Source organism: Bemisia tabaci, chromosome 9, assembly GCF_918797505.1.
Source record: "Bemisia tabaci chromosome 9, PGI_BMITA_v3".
Classification (NCBI taxonomy): domain Eukaryota; kingdom Metazoa; phylum Arthropoda; class Insecta; order Hemiptera; family Aleyrodidae; genus Bemisia; species Bemisia tabaci.
The window spans coordinates 21,384,010-21,407,495 of record NC_092801.1 but is presented as its reverse complement, the minus strand read 5'-3'; the positions used below and the strand labels follow the sequence as shown (position 1 = coordinate 21,407,495).

The window sequence follows — 23,486 nt, the reverse complement described above, 5'->3', positions numbered from 1 at the left end:
GAGTTACTAATAAGTATCAATACTTATTTGCTTATTATTCTTTCCACAGATCTGATCATAGAGCAAGCTTGTCTAACCTCATTCAACTGGAGTTCAGGTTTCTCTCGTCCCTGAAATTCAAGATGTACCTTTAGCCTTCCAAGAGTAAGAACAAATAATGATGGTCAGTGGCACCACATTGCCATTGCTTTGGAGCAAGGAACTCTCACACTGGTCACAGAAGGACTCATCGCCAGCAAAAATGAGGGCTTTGGTACTGGAAGACAACTCCCAGAATTGTAAGTTTCTATTTCATACACCTGTGTTCAGATTTTTTTCTTCTTGTGCTTCTTTACTTCCACATATGTACCAAAAAGAATTCTCATTCTAATTTTAAACTCTTAAAAGATTTGCAGAAGTCTAAAAAAACCATATTTACATATTTTCAATTACCTATGTAACCATGCAGACACTGTCAAAATTATTTCAAAGAATTTCTTACTATTAAGTATTATGTCTTTAAATAAAAGTTTAATTGTCAACTGCAAAAGTATCATATCACATAAGAGAACAGAAAAATATCTCAAAGTTCAGTATCTGATCAAAAATGGCTAATTCATCCTTTTCAGTCAGCCAATATTTTTGTGACTGAACATCCATATTCTTTTGCTTGTAAGGGCTGGGTTGTTTTGGGCAAACCAAGACGGAACATTGCGAAGGGGTATGCTGAAGCTGGTTTCCAAGGACATTAGACCAAGGTCCTAGATCGTCCCATGATTTTTACATTACAAATGAAATTCAGAAACAAGTATGTTGTTGTTGGTTTTTTTCTTTTGTTTTGTTTCGTTTTTTTTTTTTGGTATTTTAACCACTGAAAATAAAAAAAGCGCAAATTTGCTATGATATTCTTCTGTGCAAAGTCTCTTTCTACTTACTGCTAATCAAGAAGGAGTTTCAAGTTTAATTTAAACCCTTGCAGGTAGGGTACAAAATTTTGTGACCTCAAGAAGAAGAAATTAAAGAAATTTTGGCTGTTCTTCATTGCAGTGGACTAGAGTTGAAAATGTAAGCTGTAAAAAATTTCAAATTGATATCATCATTTGCAATGAAATGAAAATTATGACATTGCTCATCGGAACAGTCGCCGTTTTAATTTAATTGGCTTAAAATTCTACATATTAAGGTCAAATAATGTTGTAGTGAATAACAATCGGTTTATTTATTTTTTTTTTTTAAAAAAAAATGTTACTTTGTCTAATGACACCTCCTTTTAGAGTACATACTCACATTCATATTTTTTCAAAGACCTCCGCCTTTCTCTGTCCCCTCTCAAATATCGATTTTTAAATTTGCAGGTCAGAGACTGTGGGAAGGTTAGTTCTTAGTTCTTTATCAGGGTCTTCTTCTGACTTGGGCTGGATATGACAATGTTTAAGGATGCGTTGAAAGAATCGTGCCATCACACTGCAGTCAACACACTTGCCCACCAGGGTACACTGGACCACACAGTGATCAACTCCAAATGGATAATGTATGCAAATGAAATTTAAAGAAAACCTAATTGGGGGCGAGGGTTGCTTGGATACAAGATTTAATGATTAACAGAGATAGTATGAGGGACTCATGTATGAAGTATTGTAATATAATCGTATAAAAGTTTATCAATCTGAAGAAAATCATCTGCATCAATCACCGACTTTTCATTTTGTTTAACCTTCCTGTTCATCAGGAATCATCTGGCATTTGTTATCCTTGTATTTTACCTATCAATATTGATTTAATTATAAAATCATCATTGCTTAATCATACATAAACTCTCTTGTTTTCCAATATATCGATGGTAAATTTTAATTTTACCATGTTTACAACTCAATTAAGACCTGCCTTCTTGCAGAAGTAATCCAAATTTTAGGTGCTCTTCATCGGGTTGGATACAAATGACAAATGTGGTGCGAATAATATGACAAATTCTTTTGCATGTCAGTATCTAGCTTAGTTCCTATAAATTAATGATGTTCCTTTATCAAATCAACAGATGCCTCCCCCTGAAGAGTATTGTCCTGGAAATTTGTGGGTTGATGCTCGAAATGGATTTGCAGATGTCACTTGGGATGAACCAAGATTCACAGACAATGTATGTGTTGTCAGAGTCGAGAAAATGAGAAGTCACAGGCCAGGTTAGACTCTCCTCTTGGGAACTTACAACATCCCCTACGTTGCATTTGATCAAGCTGGAAACTCTGGCACTTGTGCTTTCACCGTTTACGTTCTTTGTAAGTTTTTCGACATAAAATTGTAACATTCAGTATTGCATTTTGATTTATCTTGACACTTTTTAGTTTTAAAAGGATGATGAAAAAAAGTTCGATTCTCATTCAAACTTGATGCATAAAATTCATGTTAGCTCTATTCCCAAGAATTCCTAATAAGTTTTTAGATCTCTCATCTCACCCCCTTCTTTTTAGTATCCCATTTTTGTTGTGTTTTTTATTTTTTCATTTCCTCCAAATCTTATTGTAGGCATTTACATAATATAATTCAAGCACCGACATCATTATATAATGTAAAAAATTCTATTATGTATTCACTTCTTTCACTCTACATCTGCTGAGTTAGGAATGTAGGTTCTGTTTCCTAAGCAAGAAGGAGAACAGGGAATCATACTATGTAATTTAATTCCTCTTAGATTTGACTGCAACTTGCCCTTTACCTTCTATAGTGAGCTGTCTTCGGATCTATGGCCATTTGTCACTCATTGTATTTTTTTATTTCTTTTGCTACAGCTGGCTTCTGCCCACTCTTGACTGATCCAGTTGGAGGAACACTGGTCTTCAAAGATTGGGGTTTCGGCGGGCAATTCGAAGTCTGCAAAATATCATGCTAACCGGGTCTTAAAGTTTCCCAGCCTATCCCGAAATTCAAACCTGCGGAGTTGAAGGGTTCTGGCGTCCAACATCAAACCCAGCCTTACCCATGGTTCACCCTTCTTATTCAGGTACAATTAATCTTCTTTCTTTTGTTGCTCAAACATCATTTTCTCGTTGGTCCAGGTTATCTTGTTTAACGAGGTGCAGAATCATTGATGGGTCGCTGTAATACTTTGTCTGTAGAATTCAAATAATTTTACTAACTCAATTTTGGTTTAGTTTTTCATTGTGTTATATCAACTTTAGAATACTGTACCAATGAGTGCATTGAAGAAGAAACATTTGATTAATGGATCAAATATTTGATTAATGAATCAAAAATAATTGGAGTCCTAGAAATTTAATTGAGACAGGTAGTTTTTTCGCTTTGTCATCAATTTATCTGTACCAACAAGAAAATAAGAAACATAAGAAATATGGCCGTAACTGTATGCAACAACCTTGTGAAATAGTGCATTATTTTGCGGGGAAAATAAGGCTTTATCTGTACCTTAGTCAAATTTGAGCTTGCCTTGTTTCTTCTCAGGAGTTGCCAATCGAACAGTATTTTTCCTACTCTTTCCTTTTCTTCTGAAGATGTAATTGACCCACACTTGTTATGTACACATGTGTAACCATCGCCTTTTGTCATCAGATACGCACTAATGCCATCATTTCAAAGGCATCGCTGACAACCTCTCTAGTATTGTAATATTATTGGCAAATGAAAAATATTTGTCCATCATTGAACCTGGACCAGTAGGATGCCCGACGTAGGATTGCAACAAAATCGGAAACACATGCCGTATGATGGACAACATCTGCCACTCATGACTAAAAGGGCAAAGAAGGTTAGAATTTCACAATACATTGTAATTTGAAAAATGCACTATTCTCACTAATTGTTCTCAACTAATACATATTTTTTCAATGAATGAAGTGACTTGAAAGACAGACAGTGTTTCACTGAAACCATTCTCACAGCTCTTAAGAAAATGTAAGTCAATGAAACTTAAAATTAGTTGAAGTGTGCTTGACCAAAAAGAGTCAATCAAAAGAAATGTGATTATTAATTTTGAGTCATTAAAGTGTGTCCACGCCATTAAGAATCATAATTCTTGCTTGCCATGTGTTCTACAGTAAGAAATTGCATTGCTATGTATTTGGAAGTTCGTTGTGTGCATTAAGGTGATTCGATGGACGCCATATTTTGTGTCAGAACGGCATGCAATATATCGCATCAATTGGCTCCATTTTTTTTTCAGCTACTCGTCATTTTCTCGATTTTTAAGAACGCAATTCTGTTGTCACGAGACTAAAGCACTCACTTACCAATTTTAACAAAGAAATTCAACGTAATAAGGGCGTGGTTTTTTATGAGAGAAAAGATCGCATTCGAGTGCAGCTTTGATATCAGTATCGAATGCGATGTTTTCTCTCTAAAAAAAACCACGCCTTTATTACTTTGAATTTCTTCGTTAAAATTCGTTAGTGAGTGCTTAAGTCTCCTGACAACAGAATTGCGATCGCAAAATTCGAGAAAAATGACGAGTAGCTGAAAAAATGAAACCAATTGATGCAATATATCCCATGCCGTTCTGACACAAAATATGGTGTCCATTGAATCACCTTAACATCCTTTTCTATCCCTCTCTCTTGTACCATTATGGACCACTAGACAAGGTACGAATTTAAGCATTCTGATACCTGTTTCCCAGTCACTATTTCACGTAAAGCTCGATTCACACAACGAAAATTACTGAAACCAACTCCTAACGAAGATATTAACGTTTTCATTTCACATTGGTCACGAGGAATCTGAGCTGCCCGCTCACAAGAAACTCAAAGCTCTACATGAGTCAAATTGCTCACTACAACGGTTTCAGCAAGCCTCTCGGTCGAGCAATGTTCATGTCCCACCATGTGTTGTTCAAACTATAAGCAAAATCCTATAGCTGAGGAAAAGCGTCAAGATTGAGGATGCCAGATTTCTATATCGTAGAGACTGTCATGATAACGTTTAGCGTGCGATGTGAATCACGTAGGGCATCGAGTTTTCATGAGCGGGTGATTTGAATTCTTGCATCAAGAATCATTTATTATCTTTGTAAGGAGTCAATTTCGGTAATTTTCGTTATGTGCATCGTGTTCTTCGCATATTTTGACCAAGAAACATGTATCAGAATGCTGAAATTTGTACCGTATCTAGTGGTCCATTTGAAACTTTTGCGATGCTTTTTACTTCTTAGTTTTCCATTGTCTTTGAATCTAAATCTCGAAGTCAGGCGGAACTGTGATCACTTTAATTTCATTTATCTCAAACAAAACCAAGCGTTTAGTAAGCTAAGTATCATGAGTGAAATATGCAGCGTCCAATTCTTGGTTTCTTTTTTCCCAGTGTTGCTTACATCTCGATGTCGGGAGGTACGAACAATGAACTGAAGAACATTGTGTTGGAGCCAATTAATGCTGTGAACAAAGATGTTGCGATCGAAGGTGATAGATACACTCGCTTTGTCTTCATGGACCACATCATTACGTATCAAAATGACCCAGATGTTTGTATTTAAACTGCTAATTCAGGAAAAGAGTATTTCAAGTAAGTGACTCTGAAAATCCTCAAGGGACCATACTATTGTCTCACCCGCAGCCTGATTGTTGAAATTTTGTGTTTGTTGGGCAGACATAGATGACATAGGTTAAAAGGCGGATCGTGATTGATCGGCTATGTCTTATCGCTGCTTTATTGTGCCTTTGACAGGTGGAATGGACGACATACTGTTGGAAACTTGAGAGGTGCCTTTAGCTTGTTGTGAGTTCCACCTGACATAGGCACGACAAAACACCGATAAGACATAGCCGACCAATCAGGCTCGCCTTTTAACCTATGTCGTCTGTGTCTACCCGACAAACCCAAAATTTCAACAATCAGGCTACCATTCACCTCTGTCATTCGTTTGTCACACATGAGAAGAAGATTTATCTCCTTTTCCTTTTCTTGAATGAAGATGGTTTTTTTCTTTACAGGAAAGGCTCTTAGAGAAAAATGTGTTAGATCAGAAATTTAACCTTTGTATGAAAATACATTTTTACTCTTGTCAGATCCTACAAGAGAGACTTGCTTATTTACATTGCCTGCAGTGTAATCCTTAATTTCAGGAACTCTCTTTTCCTGCACCATTGTTAGACGTGGCAATCATGTTTCTTTACACATAAAGAGTCTACCCGAAAATGATGTTGATTGAATGCCTCATAGAATTACAGTAGATAGCTTGACTTTGCCAAAATTGTTATTTACCATCGTTAGGTTTCCTGTTACTCTCGAAATCACTGCTTTTACTGAGTTACATCAGGCTCAACCAGCAGCGAGATTTTATTATAATATTGTTGACGTACGTCTATTACTTATGTGTAGATTCAAACTTGCCCTAAGATTTTTTTTTCGTTAGAAAATATATGGAACTTCGACAGTTCATCAAGAAATCCCTTTTGGTTTTTTAGTTATGTGCGTGTCAGAGGTTCAATTTGCTCTTGCCGCTTCTTGTCCTATTTCAGATATGGGAACTGAGACACCCAAGAATGCTGCTCTCGAGGCTTCGGGAGCTTTTGTTCCAGAGTCAGCAGTCCATTCATCAGTTTGGGTGACACCATTAATGAGTTGTATGTTTCACTCGTCAAAAACGTCTGTATTGTCCCGCAGCTTGAGGCTTTTCCTCCAACTGTTCCTATGGATTACTTTCAAGACAGAGTAAGTTTTGAAAAGTACATTTCATACTCTTAAAGACTTCTTTGGTATCTATAAACTGTTATCAAATTCAAATCATCATTTTTAATTGATAAATGTTTCATTCTCAATTTAATAAAGGAGTAGTTATTGATTATTTCTCACGCAAACGGCTTGTTGGAATTCAAACGGCTTTCCTTGTGTATGGATCTTATAGTCACAAATTAAAAGGGGACAAGCACAATTCTTTCGAACCTCTCCATGTGATCACTTAATTATTTCTACCCTTCAAGTTGTCCTAATTTAATTCTTCATCTCTTCTTCTCGACTACCAATTGTGGAAAACAAATCAAAAGCAATAACAATATTAAATTTTAGCCACTAGTTGGTTTCTGTTTTTGTTTTTAATGGGTCCATCCCTGTGAATAAATACTGTTTGACTTCTTTGTATACGAGATACCTAAACATTCAATCAGGAAAGAACCTTCATTTGTGACCAGGATATGTGATGAAAGAGGCCAACAATTAATATATGGCAGAATGTCCACCAGTGATGTAAGTTTCCACCTTATCTCCAATTACAGCCTTTCTGTGTCCATGGTTAAATCATTGGTGTTTCATTTTCATATAATTAATCTTCAGATAAAAAGGAGTCCGATTCAAGCCCATTATTGTTAAGTTTTCATTGTACCTCCATCACTTAAGGATGATTCATCTGGGAATCAATTACAGAGGAGATTCATGTCTGATTTCGTGTCTCTACAATGCCGTCCAAATGATGTGGATGTCTTATATAGTGTGCTCTCCATAATTTTAAAGAGAAATATGTTTTCTAGTCTTGGTTAGTTCCTTCTCATATGAGTAACCTTTCAATGTTTAGCATCTCATCATGCTGCCCGCCATCATGTATACGTAAGTCAAACATATTTTTGTGCTTTTGACAGGTTTTAAACAAAATATGGGAATCAGTGAACTTCACCGAGCTTCCAACACTCATCCTGCAGCTCTTTGTAAATTCTTTGAAATGCGTCCACCGGTCATAGCCAATCACAGTCCTCCTGTATAAAGTCCTCATAACACTATTCACTGTGCCAGAGCTGGGGAGCATCTGGTTTCCTCTCTCATTTGATAATTTACTCACAATTGTAAGTATAAAGTGGTTTTTTCAGCAAAAATACTCATTAAAATCATGCATACAAATGATGAAGTGAGTTAACAAGCTCGATTCGCAATTTTTACCTTTTGCATTTTACCCTGTGCAGGCATGAAACAACTTGCTACCTCATGGATCTTGTTGGAAACATTTTGCATTTCTTCGTGAAGCGTATTTTTTTTGGAAAAAAAGATAAATTCCACTAGTTTTTTGGGTTAGAATTTAAACTTGTAAACAGAAACTTATTCCTTTGAGAAGTTTTTTTCGAGTTTCTTAATAAGTCAGTGAAATTCACCAGTTTCTTACGAGGCTCTATCAGAAGGGACTCGCTTTTTAAGTAGCTGAACGGGAATCAGCATCGCTGCGCCCTTCAAGTGGCACGGGAATTAAATTTGGCGCCAGATAATCAAGCTAGGTCCAACCCGTTGCCACTGCGCGCGGAACAGTCAGACTAAGCCCGCGAAAATTCAAAATAACGAAAGGAGCTCGTGGCGTCAGTTCGTCTTTTCCGTCTTCAGAGAGGAATCCCCTACTGTCTTTTAAATGGCAAAGCCTCCGACATCCGTATCAATTAAGGAGGGTAGGTACGAGAGACATATTCCACGGAAATCATCAGAGGAACAATGAACCGGGATTTCGACATCTAGATTTTCCGATTTTTGCGATATTTTAGAAATATTTACATTTATTCACTGATGTGGCAAACATGCACGGTTGGGGTCGTAAATTCCTTTCCTCCCTTGAGGGGTTGCCGAATTGCCGGTATAAAAAGCAATTCCGAGTATATGTCAAACGGCGAAATTTCCATGTGGCAACAGTGTAGATATCGGTGATCATTGGTGATATTGACGAGAATTGACGAAATTATGGCCAGAATGAAAAGGACCGACTGGAGTCGCATTACAGACGTAAGTACAGCTTTTTCTCATGGAAATGCTCCACTTGTTTCTGTCTAAAGCTATATGCTTAATTCCTATTTTTCAGAACAACAAATCTTATTGACACTCCTCAACCCCAACCAGATTCACAGGACACATGGCTCAACTCATACCATGTGGGAACTTTTTGTTTCTTCACCAAAGCACTTGATGATCTCATCTTCAATGACTTAATTATACTGTGGAGAAAACATTTTGAAAGAACATGACTCTTTTTCTAGGATTGAAATTTTCCAAGTTCATGCACCGATATCTAAGAATCAGTCATTCGCATTGTAAAACCCGATGGACGGCCTTGACATTGCATTTCCCTCATGTTGCGTGTTAAAATCGTTCAGTGGAGGAGTTTTCAACATCCATTTCCCTCATCAGCGATGCCGTGTACTGTGGATGGCTGAAGTGATCTTGACTTAACTTTACCTAATGGTTCTTTTCAATTTTCACAGAAATGTTGACTCATGCAAGGGTTAGGTTCTTGTATGGGGAGGATGCTAAACATGAATTTGATCGTTTCAGACAAAGAAAAGTATAGTCGATAGTGAACACTCAGTCAATACTGTTGTGAATTGGGAATTTTCTCAAGGCCATGGTTTGTTGATCTTCTAGCATAAGAACAGATAAAAGAAGCCATGTGAGTGGTAGGAACTTGTCAGGTAACTTGGTAACATGCCTAGCCTCTTTCGAAAATGAATTTACTCTCTCACCTGACAAGTGGAAAGTTCATGTAAACCTTTTTAGCATATCATTTTTTTGTTTGACGTAAGTTTAATGAAACTTTATTTTTTATGAAGACCGGTCCATCAAAAATGAAACTTCTGCAGTTGAAATTCTCAGCATTGAGTCACTCCACCATGGCTATGATTTCTTTAACTGCAATTCGAAAGATTTCATCTCAAAACTGTGATATGGTCGTTCTGAAGGCGGTCTAGCTGCCTTTCTAACTTCAATCCTTTCAAAGTTATTAAATGGCTAAACTTACTTTATATCCACCCTCATATATACATTGTATTCTTTTTTCTCTGTGGAACAGGACAACCGCGAAATGGGAACGTTTTTGAAGCAAGTGAGCATATTGGCCAAGTCAATGGGGCCGCCACAGCCGCCCCCAAATATTAGTGCGGCTGCTCTACATGTCTGTAAGTAACTACCAAGATCAGCTATGATTTAGAGGTTAAAACTATTTGAGGGTATAATGAACAGTGAGAGAGTATAAATCAAGAGTAATTTACCCAATCCTTCAAGCACACAACTTTGTGGTAAGGGAGAAACGCACTTAGATTGGTGATCATTATAAGTTCTTGATTCAAGAAAAAACACCAGAAATGTAGCCGGAACTCTATGAAACAAGGAGATATAATATGATATCATATCTGTTTCCCGTAGGGGAGCGGGAGGTTGAGTGTAGATTTGTTCGCATCTCCAATCGCCTACTAATGAATTTTTCGGGTTTTCCCTGTTTTGTTCCAAGAGTTGTTCAGCAGCGACGGGAGATAGCGTGGGGCCCACTTTTGTGTCATGCCTCCGGTCATATCCATGACAGCCTTTTGGTGCCGTCTTGGATTGCGGGATGTTAAGTTGGGCTCACTGAGTAGTGTAATCTACTGACTAAGTCTAAAAAGACGCAAAACATTATGGAGCCCTCGACCTGACGCAAACTAAATATTCCAATGCAAACTGCCCGAGCTGAGCACTCTTCCCTCTCAGTTTTGTACTGGCACTCATGAGATCTCCAATTTTTTTGACTCTAATTGAAATTGTTGAACTTTTTGGCCTTCTTTTCCCCGCAAAATAGTGTGGACCCAGCACTATTTTATCACCTGGTTCTTGCTTCATCTGTCAGCCATACAGGGAATTAAATTATTTCCATCTGTGAAAGTTTCCGTAGTTTGCCCTTAAGTATGTTAAGAGTTTCCCAAATTCCTTCAGTTAAATTACATTCACAGGATGCTGTAAATCAGCGATTCATGTAATAACTTGAAGAAACAGAACTAATCTACATACATTGGTGTTAGCAAATAGGGTAGCAGTATGAGGTGCCATGGAAAGAAAAAGTAGGAACATTCAGACTCTGTATTGGTTCTGGATCAAAGAGAAACAAAACGCCCGTGCAAGGAAAATTTCGGCAAAAGGATTCTTTGTTTCTTAGTGACACTACTTTGACGTTGTCCCCACCGTTGATGATGATGATGATGGTGTTTCTATTATCAAATTAACAAGAACAACATTCAAGATATATAGGAAAGGAAAAATTAATAGTTATCATCACAAGTAGCATGGAGTTCCATTTTCTGTCTAGCACTAATTTAGAAATTGTCTATTTTCTAGACAGAAAAATAAAATAGAAAGAAAATAGAAGTAAGAAAATTATTGAAAAAACTTCTATTTTCTGTCTATGTTCCCGACACTAAATGCAAGGAAAACAGACAATTTTGTTGTGTACATTCTGTGTTTTTTTCTATCTGTTTTCTGAATTTTAAATTGCCACGAAATAGACAAAGAAAATGTCCAATATTTCTCTATTTTCCATCAGGTTTTTGGATATTTTTTCTTAAGGAAAAAGCCCTATCAATTTTCTAGACGGAAAATCGATCCATTTTGTAGACAGAAGAAAGATCTATTTTCTTTGGTAAATAGTGACACTCACTTTATATCTCCTGTCTAATTTCCATATGGTAGCTACTTTTTCTTTATTTTCTAAATTTTTTTCATGAAACGATTTCCTTTTGCTACTTGGGCTCAGATAACTTTTGTGCAGATTGATTAAAGTGAGAGGTGTTGGAGCACAATCCAAGGAAATGACGCAGCATGATGAGCTTTGAGCACCCAATATTTATCATTTTCTTATTCCTTACAGCTCAATATAAAGGGTTTTGACGGGCCGCCACCGAGTTTACCGACTGTTATTTTGCCTAAATAATTCACTGGAGAATGATAAGGAGGAAGCCTTTATTATCCATGCTGTTAAATTATTTTTATTTATTTATTTATTTTTTTTTAAACAATTTCAAATACAACATCAGCCTAATCGCATGCTCAATACCCAAAACCCAGGTTGCTATGGCCTGAGACGATGGAACTCAGACCACCTGGGCGGGAATTGAACCAGCCGTGGAATGAGCAGTGGATTTGTAAATTCCGAATGAAAAGTCTTCATGGTTGCCTTTCAATAGACTATTTCGGAACCTGACTGCCTTGTTTTTTTCTTAGCCTCATAGGTAAAATTATTTTGTGCAGTTGCTTTATTTGAATAATGCAAATCAATTTTCTTCTCCTCTTGTTTCCAGCTGGCAGTGTGGAGGAAGCGGCTACAGTCCTAAACTCCTTCAAAAAAAGTAAGAATAGTATGCTCTTACCAATTTTAACATGTATTGTAAGGCAAATGGATGTTCTCTTGACAGGTTTCATGTACAGACAGGGATGGAAAAAGCTCATTGGGTTATCAGCTTTTATGAGTCCCTTCATTTAACTGCCCCCATGAGACGTTTCTCTCCTCACATATTTTCAGGTAGCATTTACATTGATGTTCACACAGGAGTATGAGTGTGAGCTTCACTATTTCCCACAAACGCAGGAGGAGTTACATAGTTTCCTCCATTGAAAGTAGCAGGCCTAATCATTTCTTTATTGGAAAATAACGCATTTAACCGTTTCCTACACCTACCTAGTGGATCCGACCATTCAACAAAATTTCAAATAAAAATGTGTTACGCTAGATTCAAGAAAATCCCCAAAGCCTTCACATATTTTCCCCTCTTCAGGATGTTTCACATTCATTGTGCTATCGTCCAATCGAGGACTTTCTGCACGCATGTTACGGAAGTATTCGATAAACGACTCTTTTTTAGTTGAGACATTTGGAACTGAGCGGTAAGTTCCTGATAAGGCAGAGAGAATCTAAGGAAGTCTGTACATGATATTGAAGTGTAAAAGGTTGAAGGGAGCCGAAGGAAAAATGTCATTAAATCTTGAATTTTTGTGATCGGCTCCTAATGCACCCGTAATTTTTATTGCCATAAATCCTTCCTCTATAAATGGGTAACAGGAAGGGTTCTTAGTAACAAAGATTCACAAAAAGTCAAACGAATCTCTGTAAATATTTCTGTGTCGATTTTGGTATTATCGGGAAATTGAACAAGTCGAAGAACATTGTCAGTGATGAATATACATTATTTTCTCTAAGGAAAATGATTAGAGGTAGAACTCCATAAAACATACACTTCATATCTACTTTGCTAATTGTCGTTTTAAAATAACGCAGGAACCGAATTGAATCGTTCAACTGCACCAGATGGGATGTGTTGTAATGGCTGACTGTTTGAATAAATATCCGTACATAATCTGATGTCCCAGGGTGGGATAGAAAACATTTTTTGGGGGGAAAAATCAAATTGTCATAGTGGGAAGAAGTTGTGTTTCCGCATCATTTCAAAGTAAACAATAGGGTTTTTATCCTGTAGCATTGTACGGAACGATGCTAACCGACGTGGTATGTAAGTTTTCTTCTTCTTGTTTTTTATTTATTTTAGAAATGTACCAAAATTACACAGGACGCATTTTATCATCGATTCAGAGCCAATTTCTAATCATTCCTTTTAAATGTAAATCGAGTGGATAAGATTTTCCAAGCGTAAATGGAAGGATTTCATCGGTAACTGAGGAAAGATTTCGGGAAGGAAAGATGTTGCATCTCAAAATATCAGTCTTAGTCTGATAGTCAAGAGTGATCGAATTTTTGAATGCAATAAAATGTTATTGGATATTTTGGTGTTGATTTACGGAGAGAATATTGGGAATGCACCACTGTTCTACGTTGTTGGTACTTACAGATCGGGGCACATCTGTATTGTTTTTCTCGTGGATGGAAAGATGACAGCCATGCAGATGGATGTATAAGTATGTAGTGTTAGGTACAAAATCCAAATGAGACATAAGTTTCTTCCCAACATGACCCAGCGTATTGGGACGTTGGATTTACTTTGGGAACCGTTGATTTTCCCAGGAATCATCATTTAATGGAGGAAAGTGTTTGAATTCAGCTGGGAAAATACATGATCAATTACTGGGCGAGGTCCTTGCTTCATTTTGACTGCAGACGTGGGGAATTTGCCTCTGAAAAATCTTAACTTACAACTTCTATATTGATACTAGAGATGTTATCTGAACATTGAATAATTTGTAATTTTTTTTTTATGACAACTTGTGTATCATGAATACTGTAAAGTTTCTAATAACAACAGCAGAAAGGCTAACGTTGTTAAGCAGATGAAAAATCACAGGATTCTTCTGTGGCATATAAGAATATTCTTGTCTGGTTCATAAAGAGAGATGAGAATGATTTTACAGTAAAATAAAATTACCATTTGTACCATGAAGGAAGTAAAATAGGCGATGGTCCAACTCCATGGTAATAAGATAGGGTGCGGTCCTAGCATAAATAGTGGTATTTGCTAACAGTAACCTTTTTTAGAGGCTCCATTTATTTTACTCCCGGGATAATTCGTTTCGAAGACACAGACACATCTAGAGACAGACAATTATTTTTCATCTTTGAAATCAAGATGTTGGTATCAAAGATATTTCATTTTCATAAGGAAATGAGATTTTATGTCTTTGCAGAAGGTTTTCACTGATAAGCAAAGTAATAGACTCGTTACAAAAGTTGTGATAGGATTTCTTTTCCCGTCACCCAATGATCATCTTCCGCTCCAAGGGAGTATATATTTCACAGCAACTTCATTACATGGATTGGTATCTTTCTTTCTCTAAATAACCAGTTCTTTTTTTTCTTCCAGAAACATTGGACGCAATCAAATTAAATGACCTCAAAATTGAGAAACAGAAGATGGAAAAAAGGATTAGAGATGAACAGAGGCAGAAAAGGTTATTGGAGTATGAGAATAGCAGACTTGATGAGAAACGAAAGATGGAGAAAGATTTAAGAAGAACGAGACACAAGGAAGAGAGAGAAAAGGCAAATTACAGATACAAAAAAGACAAAGAAAGAAGACATAATAAGGAAGAGAAAAGAGAAAGTTACCGGCGGAAGAAAAACAAAGAAAGGAAGACACGCAAAGAAGAAGAAGAAGAAGAAACTTACAGACGGAAGAGAGACGAAGAAAGGAAGACACGCAAAGAAGAAGAAGAAAAAGAACGTAACAGACGGAACAGACACAAAGAAAGGAAGACACGCAAAGAAGAAGAAGAAAAAGAACGTTACAGACGGAAGAGAGGCGAAGAAAGAAGACAGGCAGAACAGGATAAGAGAACTGAGAGAGGTGAGTGTTGTCGAGAAAAGTAAATCCCATATTTTTAGTCAGTTGCTCCCCAGATAAATAGGCATTAGTAATCAACAAAAGAAGACTTTCAATGATTGAAGTAAGCAAGGAGCACAGTTAGATTCCCGGAGGGATGTGGAGCCTCCATCTCATCTCTCCCTTTACCCAAAGATAACATAAACAGGCCGAATTTGTCAGATTGGGGTGAAGTTTGAATGGGTTTAACTTTTATGGTGTTTGACGATTCATCTTTGTTCAGTGATTTTATAGTCCCTTTTCGTAATCTTATTTGGGCTGATTTTAAAGGTGAAATTTCATTATAATAATTGTTGAATATCCATGTTCCTGAAGTTGGATATTTGTTCGACATTATCGACATGAGGGGTGGATAATGAGATATTGAAAGACCCTCATTCTGTGAATGTCGTTCAGAGGGATATCCGTGGTTCAGTCAGTAAAACATATCTTTAATCACTTTGTATATAGGAAGAGAAAGAGAGCGGGTATCTTCGTATCTTCATGTGTTTATAATAAAAACAATTATTTTACAAATTACATAAACTGAGGTAACATATTGTGGGGAGAAACTGTATCTAATGTGAAACTTAGCATTCTCAAAAATGTTAACTTCTTCAGACAGAAATCCAGTATTAAGAAAATATTGTTGCCCGACAAAATTTCTTGCCTTGACGATCCCCTGCTTTGAAAAAAGAAGATTCAGGGGTTACATTCAAGAGAGAGAGGGGGGGGGGGGGGAATGATAAATTGGTTGTTTTCATGTAATAAGCAGTGGATTTTCAACTTAGTAACTCAAAATTTAGGAGAAAATCACGGTCATTTCACCCTCTTTGGTCAAAATGATGGATGAAGATGTGGTTCTTAAAATTTTGGACCCTCCAACATTTAAAAGATGCTCTGTTCAATTGGGGGAATTCACAATGGGGCGGTGGAAATTGGTTCGAATGATGGATATTCTGGGTAATAATCAAAGAAATAAACTACTTTCTGAGTCATAAAAAGCTGCTTTCGAAGGAACATGAGATGTTGGACAATGGAGTGGCACTGAGCAAAAGGCGGAGCAGGAGAAGGTTTTGGTTATTACTTGCATTATTCTATTATGTGGTGCTTCATGGTTTCAACGACCACAAACGGAATTCTAAAAGGCTTTCTATATTTGTGATTCTGGTTTGTCTTAATGCGAGTTCAAATGGTGAAAAGTAGGTAAACAAAAGTTACAAAAACGAATGTCAAATTGTTAATTGCATGTGGCAGGACAACAGAACGTCAAATGACGAATCTAGAAGAACATTAACAGGTTGTATACTAACACCTGAGGACGTCAACTTTCGAGTGCCATGACAAAAACTGTTGGCATGGTAGCTTTTCATTCAAAATGAGGTGGGACTTTTGGTGCCTTCAAAAGTCGTTTCTTCGGTTGAAATTGAACTAAAATTAAGACGGTAAAATAGGCACCACATTTTCTTCGTATTTTGCAAGTATGAATTAGGTAGAAATTAAAGAGGACATTGGTCATGACAATAGAAGGAACACTAGGGTAAGGTAAGAAATGTTTTTGGCATTTTGTCAAAAGCCGAAACGAAAACCAGTGAATATTTTGTAGCGGAATTTTTGGTTTCTTACTTGTAGCACAAGTTATAAGTTGTATCAGGCATTTGGGATAGGAGATTCAAAAAAGGAAGCAAGCAAATTGGCTTACGAAACTATCAAGAGTTGCATTTCCTTCTCTGCTGACACAATCATTCTCTCAAGTATCCAATCCTTTTAGCCAAAAGAAATATTTATGATCATACAATTATGAATCCAATGAAAATGGTATAGCTCAGCACAAGTAGCTGGAAGGGTTTTGGTGGAATTTCTGAGGTGGCCAATCGATGTTTCTACGTATCAAGGCTTATTTACAGTCAATCGTGTTAAAAGGTGGACAATGTTAATTGTTTGCATTTTCCTCTTTCAGGTTCCAGGACCCCTCCAACCTCACAGCAAGAAGGAACACCAAAAACACCCCCACGTATCATAGATTCAGGTTCCAGGACCCCTCCAACCTCACAGCAAGAAGGAACACCAAAAACACCCCCACATATCATAGATAACCTAACTATTTCCTCAAGTGAAAAGGGTATGATATTTGAATTATATTTGTGATTGACATACAATTGGAAGTATTTCTATCAAACGGAATCATGTGCATTAAGACATGAGGCCTGAGACCCGTAAGAATACATGCATAACAGGGCTCACGTCATAATGCACATAGTTCTGTTTGATAGAAATACGTCCAATTATTAATATAATAGGCATTGGAATAATATTTTTACGTTGATGGTAGATGGAGTCTGTTATGCACATGATGCCAGAATGAATCAGCCAAAAGGGTGAAAATAAATATCAAGGAAGTATGAAGCATTGCATCATAAATTATTTTTCAAATTACATCTTCTGGTAGCAAATTACTAAGAAGCAACAAGGTCATAACTTTAGTGATGCTTAAGGTGTTCCCTAACACCTGTCTTTTACGTGAATCTCAAAATTGAACTTGATAATCAATACATTGTCATCATAGTTTGACCCAAAGGCAATCAATGTATAAGTTTCAGCTGTCCAAGGTATCCTCAATAAGGATATTGGTCAAGCAAGAATGAAAAGTCACTCCCTTCTCTGTATAAGTATGGGTCTCATTATTAAATGGATTCCTCGGGCCTTAAGTTGGGTAAACACTAAGATAGGTACATCAATGTGTTATGTGAGTGTACAAACTCTCCGTTGTCTGCCCTATGAGAAGAAGTGGAGTTTTTTACACGGTGTTCTTGAGAAGGTATGAGCTGATGAGAAGAGCTGATATTGCCATGTGATAATATCGGGCATTGACTTGAAAAATTTGACAATTTCTGTGTTAAAGTACATTGGTAAGGTATAAATGGAAGAAACCACTGCTTTTGCTTCAAATATGTGAATATCAGAAGTGACAAACAAAATAATTAAGGATATTTTTGGTAGAAGGGGATAAGCGCCTTTAGCCCATTTTCGGGAGTACAAAATTTGTGAATTCTTGTAAGATAGCGTATCCAGTAAAATGTATGTAGCTTATAGGTGCTTCTGTATGATAGAAATGAACGAAAGATCATAGAGGAATTGGGATGCAAATTTTGCAAAGTTTTCATGTTTGTAAGAGAGTAGATAACCCTGATCCGCTGTGTGGTAGCCATCTATACACCTGCATCATCCATGCGCTGGCAACTAATGAACGAAGACTTCAGTAGCCTTATTTTTCTGGTTAAAATGAGAAAGGGGACATGTTTTTAGTAACCGCATACCCTTCTCAATTACCATTCATGTTGGAAAAAAAAAAAACTTAAATAATAAGAAGCAAATCGTCTCAGGAGCAGAAAGCAACCTGCCAATGAAATAAGTTGTGGATGTTTTCAAACATGAAAAATAAAAAATAAAAAAACAAAAGAAAAAATACGTTAGAAACATGCACAGGGCGGCGATCTGCTATTTTCCACACTCCTTTTCAAAGGTTTAGCAACTTACAAAGGAATTAAAGTTTAGGGGCAGTTCAACTAATGGAGGAAGTACATGATGTTCAAGCTTCAATTAGGGATTTTCTCCAAAATAAAATTTTCGGTTTACAATCTTTTACTGTCAAATACGCAATGCTGAGATTCAAAGTTAAACAAATTCTACTCATTAGGTGGTCGTTATGTTATCACAAGCCTGTAACATTGACTAAAAAAGCATGACGGTATGATATAGTTGTGTCTACAATGAAATATCATCATTGACTGAAGTTGACTGTTTTCGATTTTGAAATCATACTTATGTACTGAACTGTACGAAATTCTCTGATCTGTTAACTTGGACGTTTTTTTTACATTCACAGAAAACAATGATCACACTGGATTCGAAGGACCTATTGATTACACTGGGCGCGGTAGTTCGTGCGATTTTCCCAATTAGTAGGTGAGTTTTCAATTTGTTGCGAATACACTTAAAAATTGTATCATAGTAATCATTCTTGGAAGCAAAAGGTTTTAACTTAAGATTTTACTCCTCCTTCAGGTTAGTCATTGAGGATAATAAGCTTTTTTACAAATTTTGTTTTTACCCATCTTCTCAAGTACGGTCTATGAGGACAAGATTTAAAAAGTTCCCTGAGAAAATCTGCTTAAAAAGTTTTTCAATAGTGCAATAACATGGCTGTCTATTTTTGTTGTGTTCAATGTTCTGATACTGAGGACACTTTTGGTATTTGGCAACAGAGATTTGTTTCAAAATAATGCTACGAGATGAAACGGATGGTACAGATACAAATTTTTGGAAGTGAGTACTTGTCAATTGGGAATGTGGAGCTTGTGGTGACAAAACGGTTGTCAATGAGGATTAGGTACGAAACTTGTGTAAATTTAATGGTGATGGTATTATCCTCGAGAAAATTTTGAAGAGAGGTTTCATGCATGTTCGTTGCGCCTTCATATCCTTGAAATTGAGATAAGAGAAGCTTTCAATGGGAAAATGGCTATTTATAAAAAGACGATATACCATTATTAAAGGGTATAAGCCTTGGCATGATGTAATTAAGTCAAGTTTTCAAAACATTAATGAGGTCCTAGACTATTTCCATTCCTTTAAGGTGATGTTTTGAAGCCAAAGCTGAAGGAGGAATAAAACAAATGGAAGATTATTGAGTTTTTTCAAAGGGCGTACCGGTAATAAAGCAGTTCATTGTTCAGTGGACTTGTGGATGCAGAAAACAACATCCTACTAGAAATAGGCAGATGACAATACCTGAATTCTCTGAATGCTTGTGCTTGAGATTTTCAGCTCTAAAAGATGCAATGAGCCGTGGGAACTGATGAGTGGGGTTAATAATATAGGTAGTCTGTCTTCTTGTACCTGAATCCCCATCATAATTTATGAATAGAATGAGTTTGAATCAATGTTGTAGTCCGCGTCATTGTCTCTGTTCTTTTTTGACTGTTGATTTTCTTTTTTCTCTACAGGTTGGTGCACACGTCAGACAGAAGAGAATGAACCTGTCTACAATTTACATTTTTTCTTCACTTTTTCTTTTTATAAATTTAGTTTTTTTTTTTTAAGGTTTAATAACCGAATATAAGATGATAAATTCTTGATTAAACACTTTTTTGGATTAAACAATTGGTGCACACGTCAGACAGAAGAGAATGAACCTGTCTACAATTTACATTTTTTCTTCACTTTTTCTTTTTATAACTTTAGTTTTTTTTTTTAAGGTTTAATAACCGAATATAAGATGATAAATTCTTGATTAAACAATTTTTTGGATTAAACAATTGGTGCACACGTCAGACAGAAGAGAATGAACCTGTCTACAATTTATATTTTTTCTTCACTTTTTCTTTTTATAACTTTAGTTTTTTTTTGTAAGGTTTAATAACCGAATATAAGATGATAAATTCTTGATTAAACAATTTTTTGGATTAAACAATTGGTGCACACGTCAGACAGAAGAGAATGAACCTGTCTACAATTTACATTTTTTCTTCACTTTTTCTTTTTATAACTTTAGTTTTTTTTTTTTAAGGTTTAATAACCGAATATAAGATGATAAATTCTTGATTAAACAATTTTTTGGATTAAACAATTGATTATTATTTTTCTTGTGGTTATAATTTGAAATATATAATTTGACATATTCTAAGAACGGGATATAGTCTTTGTCTGTTATGAAATTAGCTTTAGTTTCTTCTCTTTCTTTTTTGAGAATCCAGATTAAATTTTTACAATGGTTACAATCTAAAATAGGGATTAGGTGCAAACATTTACTCTTTTTGAGTTCGTCTAAATTAGTTGGGTTACAAAGTTTACATTTAGCTATTTCAATATTATGTTGACACTAGCAGTTGACACTGAATTTATATTTAAGGTAAGAACCTAATTTTAATTGCATATTAAGTTTTTTGAAGGGAGTAGGTTTTTCTATTCCTGGTTTTTCAATTGAGGTCTTATTTTCTCCAGAAACAGAAGGTTCCTGTTTATTGAACAGTTCTGGGTGTTTTTCGGTTAGAAATTTAAAGACAGAGGGTTCAATTTTCTTAACGACTTCTAACATGTCATAGTTTTTATAAACATGCACTATACACGGTGAAAATTCCTTGTCTATATCACGTTTAACTGTGATTAAACTGTAACAATGTTCGCAAGAAAAGGGACTTGTCGAATGTTGACAGTCCAACCCCGGTATCCTTTCTTTGCTCATTTGATCTTTGCAAGAATTACAATTATTCAAGTCTTTCTTGTGAAGACACAAAAGGCCTTCTTCTAAAACAATCTCAGTATGTTTCGACTGTCCTATCTTATCCGGGTTTGTCTCCATTTCTTCAGTTTTCTCTATAAATAACTGCGGGTGATTTTCTATCAAGAGATTATAAAAGGAGGGCGAAAAATTGTTAAAAATTTCCAGCAATTTTCTTCTTTTAACGTTATCTTTACAAGTATGCACCAAGAAAGATAAATTAACGTCATTTTCAGCAACAATAAGAAGATTATAACAGAGTTCACAAATTATGGCTTTCGCTGAGTGTTGACAAATCAGATTCCGTATCCCTTTTTCTTCCATTGTATGTTGGCAAAGGTTACAGTTGCTTACGTCTTTCATGTGAATACAGATAAGGTCTTTAAAAGTCCAGTTGATGTCAGATTGTAATTCCGGATTTGCCAATGTCTTTGGTTCCATGATGGAAAACGTAAACAAACAGTCGAGCGTTCACCAAGTTAGTAAAAAGGCCACAGAAGAGTTTAGAGCTCAGTGCTACTGGTAAAGTTCTTATCAATTGGAGGAGTTGCCATAATTACGTTACAATTCACGTAAAACTGCTACTATATCAGGCAATCACTCCAGGACGGGCATCTAATATCGTTAAAAACGTAAGATATCTTGCCCGTAGCACAAAATCTTGCGAAAGTCAAATTATGATGTCGATCTGGAGAACAAGATCTTTCGATTGATCTAAAAACCAACACTTAAAACAACTTTTGACACCACAAGAAAATAAAGGTCCGTAGAGTGAGCAACTGTTGAACTTCAAGCTTCTACGGTTACAAACGAAGTCCCTTATAACTTTAGTAAAACTCGTGGAATTTAATTTAAGTAATGCCACACAATACAACCATGTTTACTATATTAACCATTCAGTTACAGCCTTTGCTGGTGTCCGTAAAATAAAATTATCTAATCTTAAAGGAATTTCGTTGTCGATGTTTTTCCTTTTTACAGTCAGAAATAAATAATTTTCATGTAATTATTCGATGAATAATGTGTTTTTTAAACACTGATTTATTGCTTCGTAAATACAGTAAGACATCAATTTGTCGGATAGCTATTTAAAGGATCAATCTTCTGGTTGCTTGAAGGGCTTCAAGCTAATGGACTCCGTATCAATCTATCAGTCCTGTGAAATCTGATTAGTTGAGGCCTTACTGTATTAAATTTGGCGTAGGTAAAGCTTATGAATTTATTACACTAGGGTAAGAATGCGGGAAAGATAGGGGGGACTAATATTGGTGGTGTAATCAAAAAACAATATCTTAATTTATCAAAATCTGGTAGTTCATGAGGAAAAGCAAGGTGATTTTCGAAGTCAGCACCCATAATACAGAGTATGGCTCACTTATAGCATGTCTGAGAATTTTCCTTGCGTCCTCTGCTGGGAAAGTTCCTTTGGTTAGATGGCTTTATTTTTTGCCTATATACATCCATTTAAAACTTTCTCATCATGTCATGGGATGTAATCTAAGTTCAGAATCTTTACATCATGAGGGTAAAGTGCAAAAGCGAACATCAAATAACACAGGTTGTCAGTCAGTTTTTTTTGGCACTTTTTCTACTCTTCGCGTGGTTTACTTCATGTGGTATAAAATTTTGGATCCGCTTTTGAGAGTGCAGAGGTTCCTATTTATAATTGTTTCTCCTTTTTTAAGGAAAGTATACAAATAGACTTGAATGAAACAATTGGTAATATCTTTCATCATTTCTCGGAATAATATTGGCAGATTTGGTGATGAGAAAGTGTGTCACTGCACCAGAGTGATTCAGGGGGCATCTTTTTCTCCTGCCAACAAGATGAAGTGATTCTCTTGAAGGCTCTCTGAGCACCTTTTCTGCCACAGGAGTATTACACAGTATCAGACGAAAAGAAAGGCGCACAAAGGTATGCAGATTGACTTGTATCGTTTACCATTATGTAGAGTCGACCTGATCCTACGATTTGCGGCTCCTGTTCGATCAATTTTTATGGAACTTGGTGTCTGGAGGTATGTTAGGACAAGAAGCATAAATTTCAACTATTTTCCAAAATCCAACAGTGGGTGTAGCCTAAAATGCTGTCTTGACGCATTCAAAATGATTCAACTTTGCAATCGTATGATATAACCAGTAGGTATATGGAGGAATTATCTAAGTTTAAAATTCCATTTGCTTGCAAGTGGTGAAGCAAATTTTTGTTTCGCAAA

The 23,486-nt window shown here is 36.2% G+C and overlaps 1 protein-coding gene across 4 annotated transcripts; it reads left to right on the top strand.

Annotated features, from left to right (window-relative positions):
* Positions 1–135: 135 nt before the first annotated feature.
* LOC109040465 (uncharacterized) lies at positions 136–22,206 on the top strand. 4 transcript variants are annotated; one of them, XM_072303903.1, is made up of 15 exons: positions 136–278; positions 657–787; positions 1,335–1,510; positions 2,015–2,252; positions 2,763–2,974; positions 3,541–3,736; positions 5,284–5,484; positions 6,441–6,633; positions 7,554–7,754; positions 9,731–9,836; positions 11,985–12,032; positions 14,493–14,975; positions 16,951–17,112; positions 18,877–18,956; positions 19,997–22,206. In XM_072303903.1, exons 10-14 carry the CDS (start codon positions 9,743–9,745, stop codon positions 18,951–18,953), a joined length of 864 nt encoding a protein of 287 aa, XP_072160004.1. In that variant the 5' UTR covers positions 136–278; positions 657–787; positions 1,335–1,510; positions 2,015–2,252; positions 2,763–2,974; positions 3,541–3,736; positions 5,284–5,484; positions 6,441–6,633; positions 7,554–7,754; positions 9,731–9,742; the 3' UTR covers positions 18,954–18,956; positions 19,997–22,206. The 4 variants fall into 4 exon arrangements, with proteins under 4 accessions (XP_072160004.1, XP_072160005.1, XP_072160006.1 ...); XM_072303904.1 differs by lacking the exon at positions 19,997–22,206 and adding an exon at positions 19,256–19,492; XM_072303905.1 differs by lacking the exon at positions 657–787.
* The last annotated feature ends 1,280 nt before the right edge of the window (positions 22,207–23,486 follow it).